The following is a 20,383-nucleotide window of genomic DNA, read 5'->3' as shown; positions in this document are numbered from 1 at the left end:
TCTTTTGTCGATATGGGAGAAATGACTTTTCATTTGCACTTTGTAAATGACTTTTCATTTTTCCTCCAAAATAGTTTCCTCACTTTTCATATTCTTTCTTTTCATATTCTTTCTTTTCTTTTCCCATTCACACTTGCTAAATCCAACAGAGGTCATTGTAGTGAGTGTTATTGATGTCGAGATCATTGTCAGTGAGTGTTGATGCTAAGGTCATTATCGGTGAGAGCTATTAGGGCTGAGGACATTGACAATGAGTGTTATTGATATCAAAGTCATAATTGCCACTGAATGTAATCGATGCCAACATCATTTTCGGCGAGTGTTATTAATAACAATTTTATTGCCGGTGAGTGTTTTAGATGTTGAGGTTATTATTGACGAGTGTTATTGATGTTTAGTCCATTACCAACAAGTGTTATTGATTTCAAGGTCATTGTTGGCGAGTGTTATTGATGTCAATGTCATTGTTAGTAAGTGTTATTGATGCCTAGGTGAGTCCCGATTGATATTTCTGATAGATGAACTTAATTATTGTGATTGATGACTTGATACTTGTGATTGAATAACATGATTCTTGAGATTGATGAACTTGACTTGATACTTGAGATTGAATAATGTGATACTTAAGATTGATGGACTTGAATTTGATGTTTTTGATTGATGGTCTTGATACTTGATGGTTTTGACACTTGTGATTTGATGAAATGCAATTGTTGGACTATGCCTGTGAAACCTTGTGAAATGTTATTGTGAACTATTAGGTTGAGTTAATTTCTATGCTAGTTATAGTTGTGGTGGTCAGTTGGGATAAAAGGAGTTCACATTTTTCTAGCTAGTTTTACCTTGTTTTAGTGGGGAGCTTGTTGAGTACCGTATTTTTGGTACTCACTCCTTATTTATAGAGTTGTGTAGGTTCTTAACCTGAATATGGGTGATTGCTCTTCTTCTATCTATATCTGAGGCTAATATGTGGACATTGAGAGCTAGCTGCTTGTCATCCCGGCGGACCCTCTTGTTCTTGATTATGTTTTGTTCTATTCGAGAGACAATGGCATTAAGACTTATATTTGTCTTTCAAACTCTGTTATTATATATTAGTGACTAGTACACGTAACAACCAAGTTTTTGGATATTTGAGAATGACTATGTTTTCGCACTTGTGTTATTATTAGTTTATTTTTCGTATTACTTGCGTATTGTTGAGTTTTGGAGTGTCATCATCATAATTTTTAGATCGTGACAAATTATGCCTAATGTAATTACAAGGTGTCCTAATATAATAGACTTGAGGACTTTTTAGGCCCAAGAACTAATAGTGAGTAGTGCCTTTTTCCAAGATATATTCCACACGAAAGACGTGCCAACAAAGACCTTTCAACTTTATTGATTTTTCAACAAATGAATGATGTATGATGTGTGAAAGGTTTCCATCGGTTGGAAATTTGCAGCTTGGAAGTAACCTTTAGGAAATAAAATAATTAGAATCATAAGATCATTTAATTTATAAAATATGTACAAAGCGTATATATAAGGTATATTTTATTTAAAAAAAAATATATATATATATATATATATATATATATATATATATATATATATATATATATATATATATATATATTGATAAATAGCTAGCTCATAATTCATTTTTTAATAGTTTAACTCCGAAAATCAAGTTTAGCCATATTTTTTACTTCAAATTATTAACAAAAAGTTAAAATTAACTTCAATTTGTATTCCTAAACAAATACAATATAACTTTGAATTTTCATATTTATTTTTTTCTTTGAAAATCAATATTTTCAAATTGTAGGATGAAACTTGATGAAACCCCACTAATAAATTACATCTCCTTTCGGTGGAGACATGATTGTACGTTTAGTGAGCCCCTACTGACCTAATAATTATTGCCCAAAGCACCATCTGTAATAGGATAAACTTTATTATAGGCCAATGACAAAAAATAAGTCAACAATGTGGCCCAATTGGTGTCATTTTTTTCATAGTAGTGTGGATTTGCCACTATAAATTAAGACCCTATCATTCACAAGCTCTCCACCTTTACTATTACTCAAATTTCTCCAAAATCTTTGAATATGAAGAAGGGAAGTAGTTTTATTGCAATATTGTTAGTCCTTTTTCTTAGTGAATTGCTTGTCACGGAGGCCGTGACATGCAGTGTTACAGAGCTAGTTCCATGTGCCGCGGCGATCCTGTCATCACAACCACCCTCTAAGGAATGTTGCAATAAGTTGAAAGAGCAAAAGCCTTGTCTTTGTGGATATCTTAAGAATCCAAGCCTTAAGCAATATGTCAACTCTCCTAATGCCAAAAAAGTTGCTAAAACTTGTGGAGTATCCACTCCAAGTTGTTAGGATTCTAACAAATAAAAATTCACAAATGATGATCATTCATGGATGACCAGAAAACGCCTTTCGTTTTCCACACTTCCTCAAAGTGTCTAAACACTATCATCTATATATGTATGGCATTATATTGTAACTTGTACTCATTTTATGTATTCGTAAGCCATGTTAGCTTTTTAGTGACACTTTTGTACTGAAATAAAATGGTTGTACTTCTATCGTAATAATTGTCTATTTCCCTACTTGTTGAATCTTGTGTTGATGCCAACTAGTTTGAGAATAAAGAGTAATTAATTGATATATTAATATATACTGAATCATGCTTTTTTATTATTCACTCTATCTCAATTCATGTGGCATGTTTCAAGAATCAGACCTATTTAATTTGATGAAGACTTCGGATATGAAATCTTTTAATGTTTAGAAATAAACTAATTAATATATCTAAATAACTATATAAAATTACTATTAGTGATAATATTTTACGATTCAAAATATTTGAATGGCATATAAAAACCTACGGTCAAAGATTTGAATATCAAATTTTCAAAAATGCCATATAAATTAAAATGAAAGGAGTAATTATTTCTAGTATTTCCTACATATTTAATGTTTGATATTGGTACCCTTAAGGGGCTTATAATCAAGATTCTTTAAAGACATTAGTGAAATAGGTTACTCAATTATTAAGTCATTATGATTACTAATATCCCATGCTAAAAGAGAGAAATTTATGTAATTTTGATTCTTAGCAACAGTTTTCGAAAAGATTAGTAGCCTTGATCATTGGGAAAACAATAACATTTGATAATTAGGAAAAAACTTATATGAATATACTATAGTAAAAATATTTATTATCTATAGCAGTAACATTTTTTTTTATTTGGTCATTTTTAATATATTTATAATACAATTTTAATAGATATTACAAAAAAAGAGGAAATTATTCACACATAATACAAATTTTATTGATGGATAATATATTTATCACACATTTAAATACACTTATAATTAATAAATGTGTCAACTTCTTACCGAACAAACATAATATATTTTTAAAAATAGTTATAATACATATATATTGCATATTTTATTCATTTTAATGCATATTGCAGCTATACTATTGTTATGTATTACTATAAATGGTAATACAAAAAATATGACTAAAAGCAGCAATTATTTATTGAAAGACACCTATCTAATTAATTTTTCCTTTAATTTAATGGAGTTTTAAAAAGTAGAGATTTTTAAATTAAACTAAAAATAGGTTAGAATGTATTAAAATGCTATTTAATTTTATAATCTTAAGAGAGACAAGTGAAAATTATGATTAAATAAATATACGAGAAACAAATTAAGACAAATAAAATGTAAAAAAGGAACGAGTACATGATATAAGTGTCGGTGGAGATCGGAATGAAGAACAACAATGGTTCGAGGGAGGTGGGTGTATATATTTTTTTTTTATTTAATTTTAGTGTTTGGTACTAATGAAAATATTTTTCACATAAAATAATTTTCTTTGAAATATTTTTTAAAAAGTAAGTTTTTTACTTATATTCTCTAGTATTTATTAAATAGAAAGAAGATATTATTTTAAGAGTATTTATATATTATCAGGGGTTACAATTTCAGCCATATAAGTGAAATAAAATTAGTTTGCTCATATTAAATTAAATGAATCACTCATATATTTTTTTTCTTAAATGGATTAATATAGTTTTCAACCTATTTCATATAAATATGAACAAAACGGATTAACATGAAAATTCATATCCAATTCATATAAGTGAAATGAAATAGAATTTTTTTATTTTCGAAAAATAAAAAATTTTTAGAGATCAGTTGGTGGAAAATTGGGGTGGGGGTGGGGGGTGGGGGTGGGGAGGGGGTATAATTATAAGGTGTCATAATTTGATTGACTTGAGGACTTCACAAATTATATTCAAGAATGACGTGCCACATATTTTCCACAAACAAAAACCTTTCAACTTTGTTGATTTTTCAACAAATAAATGATGTATGATGTGTGAATGAATTTCGGTCGGTTAGAAATTTGGAGCTTGGAACTAACCTTTGGGAAAGAGAATAATTAGAAAGGGAAATTGTATATAATAGCAAATTATTAATCAAATTAAATATTATAAATATAGTTTGATTTAATTGTATCCAATAGCAAATTGTTGTTATTTCGCCTCTCTCTTGCTGAATTTCGCTTGCCACTCTCGTTTTCTCTCCTGCCTCTCTCATTTTTACACAAACACAAATGTATAACATGTGTTTGTGTTTGTTTAAAGCGAGAGAAAATTGTATATATATACATATTTTTGTTCCCCTCCCCTAGAATTCGCGCACCACTCTCCAGATCTTGCTCGATCACTCTCCTTTCTCACTTTATACAAAAAATGCAAATGTATAAAATGTGTTTATGTTTGTATAAAGCTAAAGAAATTTCTATATACACATACAAATGCATATGTTTTCGTTGTGTACACTTATGATTATACAAATAAGATCTTCCCCTGTTCATATTTCTTTTGTATTTCTCTCTCTCTCACTTTATACAAACATAGATTATACAATTGATCTTTTATATATGTATACCAAAACATATTATACAACTCTTTCTTTTGTATATATATAGCGAAATTATGCAACTGCTTTCTTTTGTATATATATAGCGAAATATACATATTTATGTTTGTTATAGAGCGCAATTATGCAAACTATAGTCATAACATACAAATATGTTTTTTTATGTTTGCTATATGTGAAAGTTTCCTATGATCATTTAATTTGTAAAATATGTACAAAGCATATATATATAATAGTATAAATAATTATACATAGAAAATACATATTATATAGAAAAAAGACATAGATAAAGTCATCATTGAAGTTGTTCCAAAATTTCAAAAAAACACCATCTTTAACTTTGCAACTTTCATATTATCCCCTCAAAATTTTCTAATATCGTTATAAAAGGGTGACCATTTTGACCGATTCCCTCACCTGGGTTGTGAACACGCACAAGAGGAGTGCGAAGCAGTGTTTTCACTGCAAATAACCAATTTAAATGTGCACGTGACACTAATTTTCCCTTATCAATTAATTATTTTCTTCCTTTTCATCATCTTCCCCAAAAACAAATTTATTAAAAGAGTTGTTGGTACAAAGTTATTAAAAGAGTTGTTGGTGCCTCTCTTGATAGACAATTTCATTATAAACTCCGGTACTCTCTTTTACGAATTCATCATCTTTACCAAGCGCAATAAGGTAAGAATTCATTTTCTCTTTTAATTTCCAGTGAAAAAGGTTAATTTAAAGGTTTTCAAGGTTTAATTTCTTCATAATTTCATTTAATTTTGAGCAATGAAGATATTTTTGTGATTACGTTTTGAAGGAAAATGTAAAATGCAATGTTCAATTGTAGTAGTAATGATGAGAATGATCGATGTAGTGAGTGAAATTCCGACGCAAACATGGAGACTTACTTTCAATGCAAAATTCATGGTCGGAGCACAATTCAGATCGATGATTTTGGTCTTGTCCACGTTATCTTGTATGGTCTCTAAATCATTTCAGGAGATATTTTACGTATATTTCTATGTTTTGTTTTTTCTTTAATATTTTTATGACGTATTTTAGGAGAATGCATGCAACTTCTTTAGATGAAGGGATCTTGAAGGTGTTGATATATGATTAAAATACGTTATTTAAGATTGGCGAACATAATTAAGGAGTTGGAAGAAGCATTAGCATGTTATGAATGTCGTGTTGAAAATAATGCATGGATGATGCAAGAGAAGAAGAAGATGAGCTCATGTTGTAACTTAAAGCTAATTGTCTTGGTTGTAGTAGTGTTTTTTCCTAATATTTAAGTCTAACCAAGAATGTGAAGGATGGAGCATGTAGGTGTGTGCAACCAAAATCGTCATAAACATCTTTACTTACTTTCAAGTTTTGATTTTTTTTGTCGTCGAATGCTCAAGTTTTCGTTATTTTTTATTGTCGAAATAATTATGATTGAAGAATTGTTAATGTATTCGGTTGTGTCTATAGAAACTTCAAAAACATGTTCAACTACAAATAGATGAGAAGAAGAAGCAAGTATTAACTACGAAAAACAACAAAAAATGGTGAAAATGAGGACTTCATTCCAACATAATCATTTAATTGAACTGCAACTATCAAAATTGATCTTGTTTTACTTGGTTACACACAAAGTTGAGTTTGATTCCAAAGTAAAACATTGCCAAAATTACATATTTAAACTTTATTTGTCAAAATCAACAACACAACATCAGAATGCGCTACTTCCATGGCACATAGGTATTCCTATTTGAACTAGTTTGGCTTTTATTGTTAGTAGTAGTTGTAGACCTAGTTTGGTTAACTTTTGAGCCCTCATTCTTTCTAGGTTGCTACTTGTAATAGTTATCTTACCCTTCCATTTGAATTCGAGTCTTAGTATATATCCAATATAACCAGTATTAACACCCGTCCTCTTTGTCACTCTTGTGCCAGTATTCATGACTATTCTGCTTGGCACTCCAGGCATGCTTAGTCAAATAAATACATATTCAAATCAAAAGACATTTAGGCTTGCACATAAAATCTGAAGTATGCATATAAATTTACATTAAGAGTTGTAAATCTATCTACAGCTTGGTATATGCCAACCCCTACCATTCTTGGCCTTTTAAAAGACCTTGTTTATCCTACACTGGTGTCTCATGTTCTACTAGCCTCTTCCCTTTTTGCAGGCCTCTTGCACTATAGAGTGCTTCAAAACTAGTTTGACTATATTGATGTATTCATCTTCCTCTATGTAGTTCGTTCATATTTCTTTCTTGGGGCATTTTTCTTCCTTTACCTAATCCTCTACCTCTACCTCTAACATATACAACTTGTACTTGAAACTCAAATATTAGAGTATAAATATTGTTTATAAATGATAGAATAATTAGATATATTACCTCTGTGTTTGTAGCAGTTTCAAATTGAGTAGGATCACTTAAAGAACTTGAAAATCTACCTCTTCATGTACTTCTTTTTCTACCACTTTCATTGTTTGTGGTGGCCTGATTTTTCACATATTAGTACATGAAATTAAAACTAAATCTTTTCACAAATGAATACAGATACATGTAAAGAAGCTTCAGGTGATTGAACTAATATCCCTTGCTCTGCCTTTTACTGTTGTTTCAGTAGCGTGCATATTGATATATCAATACATGTACTTATAACTTACATTTAAAAGTAATAAATAAAAATATTTCTGCGAAGATGCTTCAGTTGACTGACTTGGACCAGTACCTCTTGCTATGCTTCTTGCTCTATCAGTAGCATGTATATTGATATTTCAGTACAAATACATATAATAGTAGTAAGTAGAAATTTAAAATATATCCTTGCCTAAGAAGGTGTCTCAACCGATTGACTTGGATCGGCTTGTTTTCTTGTAGGAAATCCTCTTTTATTGTGTTCTTATGTACCAAATTTTCTATAAGTCACAACAATACCACTTTTGCTAAGCTTTCCAGTTTGTTGCTTTCATTTGCTTCCTTTCTTCTAACCTTACTTGGTTTTCTAAGAATCTTCTTGATCTTTGGTGGCTTTACAATTGTATTGTTTGATGTTGATCACATTTTCATGTTATTCATTGGTGGAATAAAATTGACATATGTGTTGAGATAGGTCTCCTTGCTATAATAACTAGCCATATAATTGATTTGGTTCCATCTCCTTGTAATGAATGATAACACTACCATGAGCACAAAAATTGTCCCTAACCTTCCAATATCTACAACTGCAACTCCCAGTTGGGCTGGCAAGGGGATGGAGACGGGGATAGTGGTACGGGACAAAGGGGGAAGTCCTTGGTCGGGATTCGACCGGGACCAGGCCAAGCAGGATCGAAAATGACGGGACAAAATTACGTCTCATCTCGTCCCACTATATATACGAGATGGGACAGTGTTTGATGGGACGAGACATGATTTTTTTTACTTTATGTTTATTTATTTGTCCAAATTATGTGTAAAACCGTAGTCCTTAATCTCAAAACCTCTTTCTCCATCCCAAGACAAGTTGCAATGCAGACTTGTCAGTATTTTCTTGCAAAATCTTCAAAAATATAAGATGTATATCAACGATCTAAGTGTTTGAGAACCGTCTCAAATCACCAATTATTTTCATCATCTTCACCCTTATCTCCTCAAGCATTGTGATGATTGTTTATGCCTGTAGGAAGTATTCAAGCATTGAAATTCCGTGTCATATTGTTGTCCACGAATCACGTATGCTATAGTCTTGAAAAATATTTCTTGCACCATGTATCCAAGTTGTACCATAAAAGATCATCCCAACCATGTTTTTCTTAATTTCTTCATTTCATGTATCTTAACCTTCAACTCAGCTTCAAATGTGGATTTAACGATCCTCCAAACTATTTTTCTTCTTTTAATTCCTTTCCAACTTCTATACCAATTTGCAAGAATATGTCTTGCACATTTTTTTTGTACAACCAATGTCATTACTTCTTGAACAACAATTCCTAATCCCTAAAGAAGCAACATAACAGATAAATAATAACTAAAATGCAAAACTAAAATCAAACATAAAAAGCCAATAAAACAGCAAACAATAAATGTCTAGTTATATTAACTTATTAAAAATTAATATTTATGAAGGGTTTAGTAGTAAATTACGATCGTCTTAATGAATTATAGGTTTATCCAATATGCCAATACTAAAAGTCGATAACACAATAAATTTTTGTATAAAAATCATTAAAAATTTGTTAACCCATTAGCAATAACCAATTTCTTGTGAGTTGTGACATGTCCCTTAGTTCGTGTAAAAAAAGTGACTTTTTTATAATTGAAAATAATTAAATTTTTAAGTTTCTCCTTACGTTGGAATGATTTATAATCACACAAATAGTCAATGAATACTTTTGGCCACAAATTTTAAATATCTTATCTTTTTAAAATTTTGTATCAAGTACAATAGTATCATGTTATATAATTAATAGAATTAGGAGTAAGTTTGTTATACTCCATCCGTTCATTTTACTAATCACTATTTGGCTCGACACATTCATTAAAACTAGGGAAAATGCACAAGTACCCCCTCAACCTATGCCCGAAATTCCAGAGACACACTTATACTATATTAAGGTCCTATTACCCCATAAACTTATTTTATAAGTAATTTTCTACCCCTTTTTAGCCTACGTGACACTAGTTTGAAAAAAAAAGTCAATTATCATTGGACCCACCAGATAGTGCCACATAGGCTAAAAAGGGGTAAAAATTATTAATAAAATAAGTACAGGGGATAATAGGACCTTAGTATAGTATAAGTGTGTCTCTGAGATTTCGGGCATAAATTGAGGAGGGTACTTGGGCATTATTCCTTAAAACTAATTATTAATATATGTATTTTATCAAAATATCTCTATTAATTGATATTTAGTATTAGATCTTGAAAAATAATTTAGAGCATAAATATCTAACATTGAGGATAAAACATGGACAAAAATAATTATTTTTTCTTTATATGTGAAAAGTGATAAATAAAAATAAAAATTTATTTTACGAATAATTGATAAAAGTGATCGAAGGGAATATCTTTTTGCTTGTATAAAAATTGAATGCGCAGACAAAAGCGGGCCAACACCTTTAGAAGTGGTGCACGTGCTTCCACTATCTTTCAAAAATAATCATATGTATATATGTGTATCTATTTTGAAAAATCTACAGAAATTAGAATATAATTAACAGTGCACCCATAAAATGTAAAGGAGACCAGGGTTTAAATATAATTTAAGCCCTTTTTAATTATTTTTATTTTACACTTAAAACTAATATTTAAAATAAAACAATATTGATACACCCGAAACCTTCTATTCCTGAGTTCTCTTATACATGCAGAGTTGTAAATGAATAAGTAAAGTGTTAAGGGCTCTTTTGCCCATGTACTAATAATTAGTGTTTTAAGAGAAAGAGAAATTGATAGACACTTTTCCATTAAAAAAAAATTCAACAAGAATTTGCACTTTTTCCCCACAAACAAAAACTTCCTAGTTTAGCCAGAAACTAAGAAGAATAGAATTTTTACGTGAGAGTAATGCCAGAAAGTATATAACTAAATGTTATACTAATAATGCTAAAAAAAGAAATGATGCAAGTTATCCCGACAAATTACTTATATTAATTTTTTTGATAATTTCTTGGTAAAAATATTTTTGAATTATTTGTGCATAATACTGAAACACGAAAAGAGATTAGGCAAGCGTTTAGCCATATATTCTAGAGAAGATTATTTATTGAAAATTTATAAAATTGGAGTTGAAAATCTATCCAAACCCTAAATTAATAATTTTATCCGTTTGATTTTGAACTTTTCAAAATCAGAAAATATTTAATTTGGTTTTAATTTAATTTTTAAAAATGAAGAAAAAAATCGGACGAGCAAAAGTTCTATATATAATTATAAGCATAATATCCTAATTTTTATAATGCCTAATGTTTTTCACCATTCTTTTATGAATTAATTACTTGAGTGGATTCCTTTTTCAAAATAATTACTTATTTTAAATATATTTTTTAATTATTATCATTCCTAACAACTTCTTTAATTTTTATCTTTTCTATGTCTCACTATTTCTTTTGTTCTCATTTTCTATGCCTCACTCTCTTTTTTTTTCTTTGTTTCTTTCTTTCTTTATTTCTTTTGTCCTTTCTTTCTTGCTTTTTTTTTTGCTCTTTATCCCTTTTCTGTTGTTGTTCTTTTTTCTTTCTTTTCGTACGATAGTCAATGTTTCTAGATTGTATAAACTTGTATAGTTAATTAGACAAGTAACATAAAAAAAAATAAAAAATGATTTAAACTTTAATTAAAATATATTACAAACATATTAAAGTTGAATTATTAGAAGAGAAGTAGTATAATCGTAACACATGAAGAGACATAAGAAGCTGCAAAATGAATTAAACTTGAATAAAAATGTATTACAAACATATTAAAGTTGAATTATTAGAAGAGAATTAAATATAAATGCAGAATATAGAAAACAAAAGAGCATTATTTGATCTGCATGTAAACTGAATAAAACTTGTATCAATAATGAATTAAACAAGTAATTAATCGTAACAAATCAATCGATTAATTGCAAAATAAATTCAAAATACAAAAGTGTATTACATAAGTATTAAAGTTGAGGTAGAAGAGAAAATTACATATAAATTAAAAAAAAAATGTAACAAAATAAAATATTACACAGTGATTTATAGAGTGATAAACTTGTATCAATAATGAATTAGACAAGTATCCAATAGGAACAAATAAATGAATATAAAACTGCAAAATAAATTAAATTTGTATTAAAGGGTATTAGATTTGAATAAAAAGATAGAATTAAGAATAAATGGAAATGTAACTATGATTAACAATACTATGATCTGTAGAATGAATTAATCTTGTACAATAATGAATTAAATAAGTATCCAATAGTAACAAATAAAATAAAAGGTTGTAAAATGAATTAAATTTGCATTAAAATTGTATTATAAGGTATTTAAAGTTGAATTAGAAAAGAGAATTAAGAATGAATGGAAAACGTAACAAACGAGACATGACAATGATCAATAAACTGATAAGTTATATCAATAATGTATTAAACAAGTATCCAACAATAACAAAAATCAATAAAAAAAAAACTTCAAAATGAATTAAATTTGCATTAAAATTGTTATCTAATCCAAGTTTAATACAATTGCAAGACAATTTTAATGCTAGATTTAATTCATTTCAATCTAATATTTCTCCGAAAATCAATTATAAACTTAAGCAAACCATCTTAAAATTGAGATATAAACTTCAAACAATATTTTCAATTATTTTTAGGAACTACCTATTCAAACTTATCACAAATTCGTAAAATTCAAATAATGAATTCAAAACTTGAAGTTTTATAATGACCATTAATATTGAACTCTTGCTTCTGTAATTTTAAAGAATTGAAATTTCTGCTTAAAAACTTGTTTTATACAATTTTGCGGTCTTTTTGTTCCTCTTTTCATCTTGTTTTTGAATAAAAATAGTGACATGAACAAAAACTGACTTGAGGAATATAATTATTTAGATGAAAAGTTTAAAGAAAAGAACAAGAATTAAACAAAAAAAAGAAGAAGAGGAGGAAGATAAATAACACTAGAAAAAGAGACAAAAAGTAAAAGAGTAAAAGAAGAAGAAAAGAAAGAGATGAAGAAGCAAAAGAGTAAAAAGAAAGAAAGAAAGAGTCGAAGAAGCAGAATAATTAAAAGAAGAAGATGAAAAAGGGTCGAGAAAGAGGCGAGAAAACTGTACAATTTTCTTAATTCCAAAAAATTGTTATATTTAGTTAGAAAAATTATGTTGACATAAATGATAAATACTTTTATAATATAACATATTTATGTGATTTATCCTTTTTTTAATTATACCCAAGATTATTATAATTTTCTTCAACATGTATGTTAAAATAGATTTGATTTATTTATACCCAAAATTATTATAATTTTCTCCAACATGAACAAGTTTCATTTATATGTTTATTCTGGGCTTTAACTTTGTAAATTGTAATCATTTGAAATATTAAATATAAATTTATAAAATGATTCAGATTATATTAAATAAATAATAATGAGGAACTGTCACATATAGTCAATTAGTCACTAAAAAACAACTTAATTACTCTTCATAGCTACTATAGTTTATTAATTACAATTCGTAGCAACACGTTGTAGAGAGGAGAGAGGCGAGCGAAACTAGGAGAGAGGAGAGATGCGAGCGAGATAGGACAAAGAGTGAGAGAGAGGTGAATTGAATATGTATATTGGTTAGATAATTTCTATTATACATATGTATTTGTATATATGACAAGAGAGATTGAGATAGGAAGAAGAGAAGCGAGCGAGATCGGGAGAGGGAGGAGAGGCGAATGAGAGAGGCCAGAGAGTGCGAGAGAGGTGAATTGTATATGTATATAGGTTAGATAATTGTGTATTATACATATGCACATATATATATGGCAAGCGAGATTGGGAGAGGGCAAAGAGTGGGAGAGAGGTGAATTGTATATGTATATCGGTAGATAATTGTATATTATACGTACGTATTTGTATATTCTAGCGAATTATACATATACAAACGTGATTAATCATACGAATTCGAAGTTGGCGCACATAATTAATGTATAATGTCAGTCAGTCACAAATGGTAATTATAGCAACATGTAGCTATAATGAATAACTAAATAGTATAAGTTTGTTTAACTGTGTAATTTTTCCAATAATTAATATATTAGTCTATATATCATGAATTAATATAGTTGTGTTACTTATTTGAAGGAAATATTACCTAGATACATACTTTATTTTACCATAATTTCTAAAATTCCTACCATTTAAAAAAAATAAAAAATTCCCTCTGATGCATCACTCCCCTCTCATGTTAATAATAGAAGTAAGAATGCTACAAAGGGAAAAATTCAAGTCCTTCATAACTCTTTTACGGAGATTTTCTCTTTGTTCCGTAAGGTCGAAACTTCATCAATGACATTTTGTTATGGAGAAGTATGACTTAGGTTCAGAAGAACAAAGACAAGAAGACAAAGGGTGAAGGAACCACCTTGCCAATTTTTTAACTAACAGAGTTTTTGTTTGTGCACCTACTATTCAATACATTAACTTTTACGAACTCACATCACAAACTAAAAACATTCTGAAATTGCACATGATTAAATTGTAAAGTTTCTAATACTAAGTTTGCGACTGATAAACAATAAATTAGTAAGCCACAGGTCCACACACTAAGCATACTAAAAAACACAGTAATGAGTGCTTATATTGGTTTTTACCATAATTCCAACTTGTTTGTGAATTCTATTGTGATTGTTCTAATGTGTGGTATCAGTCTCCTTGGAGGTTCAATCGGAACAATGAAAATCACAAAAGAGGCATTCTACATAGATCCTATGTCAACAATTAAGGATTTTGACAAACTTAAACATCAGGCTTCATTTGGATTCACTTCTCCTCAAGTTTGAAAAAGAATTATGTTGGGTAAGATGTCACAGCACCTGTTGGAAGATAGGCAAAGTTTGGTCAAAAAATGCAGAAAAGAACATGGCATCGAGATGGTTCATTCAGCTAAAGGAACAGAGCACAATAAGATAAGATGATTAGAGCAAGTCAAGCTACGAAGGATAAGGCAATTTGAGCAGCTCAGACAACTAAATAAAGACAACTAGAGCCCATCGGGCTACTATGGAGAAGGCCAATGGAGCAGAGCTTAGTCTACAAAAGAGAATGCTTCAGAAAGTATTCAGTCGACATAAGAAACGACTCAATATAAAGCAATAACACACATGCAATATATAAAAAAACTTTTAAAACAGTAGCAAGCAACTCAGTTCGTTTAAGAAATACAATAACAAACTCAACCTTTACTGAAGTAATAAAGTAATATAGTTTTTGTGGGAGTTTATCTAACAATCAATCATTAGTATGAGCCTAAGTGATGATACAATATTTTGTTTACGCTACTAGAACTGTCCTATACTTTGTCGTTAGATAGAACACCTTAACTAAGTGGATCCACTAGTCTATGCTAAAAATGACTTAAGAGTCATCTAAAAAGTATGATCATTTACTACCCACGATGGCTCCATGAATTATGAAGACTTGAGTAAATATGAACTCGCATTTTCATATCGATGGTAAATACTACTCCCAAAATATAATAAATTGTGTATATAAAATACAATTACTTCTGTAGGAGTTTTTCTAATTGACAATCATCACATAAGAGTTATTGTGATGATACAACATTTTGCCTCATGCTTCCAGGACCGTCATATCCCTTGCCATGATATAGATCCTGAACAACTAAGTTGATCCACTAGTCTATGGTAAAAATCACTAAAGAAATTCATCTAAAAAGTATGATCTTTTTCTATCCATGATGACTACATGGTTTATGGGGTTGTGAGTTGTCTAAACTGTCCCTCCATATCGGTACTCAATATTGCTCTCAAAATATGATACTAGCTCTTCTGTGGTTTCAGATAATTGCTCAAAAATTTAGCTCAAACGCTATCTTGGAAAATAAAGTTTCAGCTCTTACTTTATTTAGAAAGCGATTACTCTTTCATGAAAACTAGCACAAAGACTCTTTGGAAATTTCAGTTTCCATTCGTATTTAAATGTGATAACATTTTAAACTCTTTGAGAATACTTAGTCCACATATTCTTCTTTGAAGAAATAAACTTCAATCTTTATCTTTACTTTTTACTCTACTTGATCTTTAAGTCTTAAAACAAAGTTAGAAGCATTTGCAAAAGACTCCAACAACTTCTTAGACTTGCCTTTTAACTTTTCTTGAATTTGGATTTATGAATATTAAGGTAGTAATTCATATTTTGGATGATTTCTATATGTTTAGAGGTCATTTAAAGTAGTTAAAATCAATAGGACGTGTTAATACACTTTAGAAAGGCTTAAACAGACTGAATGATGAAAACTGGGTGAAAATACCGATCCGAGGGCATCTGCGGTGCGCCGTGCCAACACCACTTGACTGAGGCTCAATTCTACGGCGCGACGCCCTAGCCTGTCTATTGCTTTTGGGGTGGTTCGCGCGATCTGTTTCTCAGGTGCGTCTAACGAGTTTTTCAACTCGTTTTCCGATCCTTAATCATTTTGAATCGATTCTTTTTCGAAATACTTTCTTACATTCAGATATCCAACACATTTACACTAGAATATAACTTGAAATAATTTTTAATATCACTAAAACGTCTCAAGAAAACCATCAATCATGTGTAAGTTCAAAAATGAAATCAATTCAGGAACACAACTCAAGAACATCAATTTTCTAGCTCTTTTACGACGAAAATCATTGAATTAAACATGTTTGGCGCGTGGGTTAATGAAACAAAATCTATGTGAACTCACATAATTCGTAGGGATCACCCCTTCACGAAATCCACAAGCTAAACTCGGTGTTGTTGACATTCTTTCTTACTTTCCTCCTTTCTCAAAATCTTAACTCTTTTTTCAAAAGTGTATACTGACTAAGATCAGTTTAGACTCCAATTAATTACCAAAAATGAAATAAAATAGTGGGTGAGAAAAAGAGCATAATGCCCTTCAAAAATTCGGATTGGACATTTCCTTATCTGAATAATCTAATTTTCAAAGGGCATAACTAACTCATAAAAACTCGAAATCTCGCAAATTCGGCGGCATTGAAAGATTATTCCAAGAGATTTTCTGAACTCAACTTTATGGCCTAACTCATCCTAAACTAGGAGTTATGGCCGTTTGAAGTTGACCAAAAACTCAACTTTCTCCTAACTTGACAAAACAGATTTTCATTCTTTTCAAAAATAACTTTTTCAATTCTTAACTTCTTCATATTTATTTCAATTTGCGAGATGTTATAGAGATGACCTAAACTTCGATTCAAAGTACTTCAAGTGAACTTCGAATATATTTTATATTAATTTATTTGATTTAATTCATTAAGTTGTCGGCTTGATTTTCTTCTTCAATTTTCCATCGTTAATTCTTTTTAGCTCCAAATTTTTTTTTCCATTACTTTAATAAAAACAAAATATAGCATTAAGCACAATTCATAAAATCCATGCTCAAAAAGGACATATATAAATAATAAATGTGAGGCAAATAGTGATTGAAAATATGTATTTTGGCCTCACATCACTGACATGTGTATCCATATGTCTGCTGATGTATCCAGACGTCCAATGTTTTAACCGGATATCGTATTTCCTCTCTAATACATCTCTCCTCTCTTGGAACATTCATCACCTATGTATCCAGATGTCTACTAATGTATTCGAAAGTCCAATAATGTATTCAAAAAATCATAAATTTTAAGAGATTTTTGTGATTTGAAAAAAAATAGGAAAATAATGTAATTAACTCTTAACATTATGAAATTTAGGTAAATTATACTTTTTAAAATCCAATAAAAATTGATATAATTAAAGTCCAAATTAAGTAATTTGAACTACAATAGATGAACCCAATTTGCTAAGTCCAACTTCATCTCATCCTATAGGCCTGTTTTGGCGCCACGTGACAAATGATGTAGCATATCAAGTCAAACAAAGAAGTCAATAGGCACATGTGATATGTCAAAATGACAAGCCCTTTCCATAAAACTCATATGTCATGTCACTTAAATCATGGTCGAATTATTCTTATTTCAATCACAATTCCTCTATTCTAAAACTATAAATAGGGGTCTTTATAATTCAGAAAGGGGACCGAAAATTCTAAATTAGAAGTTAGAACTCGTGAATCAAACACCATTGATTTCTCTATAAACTACAAGTTTAAAAAGTTCAAGAATTCAAGTTCAAGAATGATCAAGATCAAGACCACCGAATTCAAAAACATACTTGAAGCCTTTGAATTCAAATAAAAGTCAAGATCAAGACAAGATTCAAGTTCAAGTTCATCAAAGATTCAAGAACAGGTTTCAAAGCCCTTGAATCCAAGATCAAGTTCGAGATAAATCAAGATCAAGTTCAAGAGCCCTTGAATCTTTATCTGAAAATACAAATTCAGAAAAATCATAGAGATGGTAACACTCACACTTTAAAGTCAATATATACAATTATTGGCGATACCTTTTCGTTCTTGATTATTGTTTTCTCAACACAATTTTTATTGTCTACAAACTTATCTCTAACTCTTTAAATTAGAGTAGATAGAAATTAAAAAGGAATTTAGTTTACGAGGCTTAACATTTTTTCCTCTATAAGGATTGATCAATCTTTCTTATGCCAGGAAGATATAGTTTCAAAAATATTTATTTTTGTATTATCCTAGCTAACACAAATTTATCACATTAGAAGTCTCCAATTCTAATCAAAACATTGCATTGCTAAATAAATTTGCCTTCTTATGAGTACATTTTATATGATGAAATGATATTACATTTACCTTTGCTTAATTACATTTTCTTAATAACTTTTTTTTATAACTTTATTTGTTTATTTTGTTGTCAAGAGGCAATAGTAGAAAAAAGTAGATAGTATATATTTGTAAGTTACGTTAAAAATCGAACAATCAAATCAAAATCAATAATAATCAAACTGAAAAATATTTATGATAATTGATTTAATTTAATTTTCATTATTTAAAATTTGACTAAATTAATTTAATTTTAACTAAAAACCAATTCAAACTGCACTGTGAACGCCTACTTTTTAATAGAAAAAAATAAAAAGAGACCACTCAATAAATTTTATATATACTCTCTTCATTCATTTTTACTCGTCACTTATTTCTAACATAGATTTCATTCTTACTTGTTATTTTTGACATATCAAAAAAAAATTATTTTCATTTTTTATCCCCAACATTAAATACTTATTTTTTAAAGCATCAATCAATAGGGAATAGTTTGCTAAATATTTGTATCAATAATTATTTTCATTGTCAAAGTGTGAAAAGTAAATGTGAACGAAGAAGGGAAAAAAACATTTAATGAAATTTGCCAAGATGGAGTTAAAAGTCATAAGAACATTCAATGAAATTTACCAAATTTAGTTTAAAACCAGCGGTAGATAATGAAAAATTGACACCTCGGACTCGGTCCTTATAAATTGAAACTTCACTATTTTTTCATCTAAACTTCTCATTTTTTCTAAAAGAATTCATTTTAAAAATTTCTATTACGAAGAAGGGAAGTTCCAATTTCGCCATATTTTTTGTCACGATACTTGTCATTTTACTTGGCGAGTTGTTCGTGGCAGAGTCAGTAACTTGCAATGTATCAGAGTTAAGTCCATGCGCCGATGCAATTATTAAGGGAACACCAGCCTCTCCGGCATGTTGTGCTAAGTTGAAAGAGCAAATCCCTTGTCTTTGTGGATACATGAAGTTAAGGCCATATGCTGACTCTCCTAATGCCAAAAAAGTTTCTAAAACATGTGGAGTACCAATTCCAAAATGTTAAAATCGTAACAAAAAATTCACTCAATAGAGTGAAAATTAAATATACTATAGAATATTGTCATGTTATACGCCTTTATTGGTACTTTATATTTGAATAAATGGTTCTAATTAGTGTTTCTTATGAATATCAACTAGTGAATTTGACAGCACTTCACGTAATTTATAAAAAAATAATAAATTAAAATAATATTTTATAACTTCGTGCAGCGAAAACTAATTTTAGTTTTGTTATATTAAAAATAATATTTTTTATTGGTATTAGATGAATTGCATTTAAAAATAAGTAATTTTGCATTTCAAATAAAAGAAAAATGAAATAAAACCTAATAAAACTTAAATCATAAAAACACAAACACAAAACTTATTTTTTAACAAAGTGAATTGCATATTTGATATAGGCTTTGAGACGATATATTCAAAGAGCACAAATTTTTTTCTTCAAAAAATTGATGAATATACAATAATGTAGCTGTCTAAACAATTATACTTACTCATAAGTACTCTATGGAAAACTTGCATAATTGTACTTTCTAAACTCATTTGCTCATCTAATTTAGGAATAACTTCACCAAGTAATAAGAGGAGTCCTATAATTGTCGTACAAACACTAATGTAACAAAATATTGTGAAAATTTATGATTACTATCGAGACAAATTTTCAACTCCTACTTGTATGTATCCTTAGTTTTCTGCCATAAATTTTTCATCGATTATCTCAATTTGTTCTTTAATTGTCTCATGGATGACTTTGTATTCCACGTTAGTTAGTCCACTTGTCAAACATATTCTATCAAAAAAAAAAAATTCAATAAACATAATTTCACAATAAATTATGAAAATTAAGGTGATCAAGACGTCAAATAAGAGATTGAACATACAATAGAGAATTTAATTAGTGTCATCTTAGTCTCATACATGAAGAGTGAAAATTTATAAATCAATTCACTTTTTTTCTTTTGTTTAATCGCATTTCA

The 20,383-nt window shown here is 29.2% G+C and overlaps 1 protein-coding gene and 1 long non-coding RNA gene across 2 annotated transcripts; both read left to right on the top strand.

The window, feature by feature from the left end:
• Positions 1–2,036: 2,036 nt before the first annotated feature.
• LOC101259614 (non-specific lipid-transfer protein 2) lies at positions 2,037–2,590 on the top strand. The gene has a single exon (XM_004234529.5). It carries the CDS (start codon positions 2,097–2,099, stop codon positions 2,373–2,375), a length of 279 nt encoding a protein of 92 aa, XP_004234577.1. The 5' UTR covers positions 2,037–2,096; the 3' UTR covers positions 2,376–2,590.
• Positions 2,591–5,258: 2,668 nt separating this feature from the next.
• Positions 5,259–6,411, top strand: LOC104646177 (uncharacterized). The gene is made up of 3 exons (XR_740335.4): positions 5,259–5,642; positions 5,770–5,928; positions 6,015–6,411. It is a non-coding gene; the product is annotated as an uncharacterized lncRNA (long non-coding RNA).
• Positions 6,412–20,383: the final 13,972 nt, after the last annotated feature.

This window comes from Solanum lycopersicum, chromosome 3, assembly GCF_036512215.1.
Source record: "Solanum lycopersicum chromosome 3, SLM_r2.1".
NCBI lineage: Eukaryota > Viridiplantae > Streptophyta > Magnoliopsida > Solanales > Solanaceae > Solanum > Solanum lycopersicum.
The sequence above is the reverse complement of the archived record's forward strand: the minus strand, read 5'-3'. Positions and strand labels throughout refer to the sequence as shown.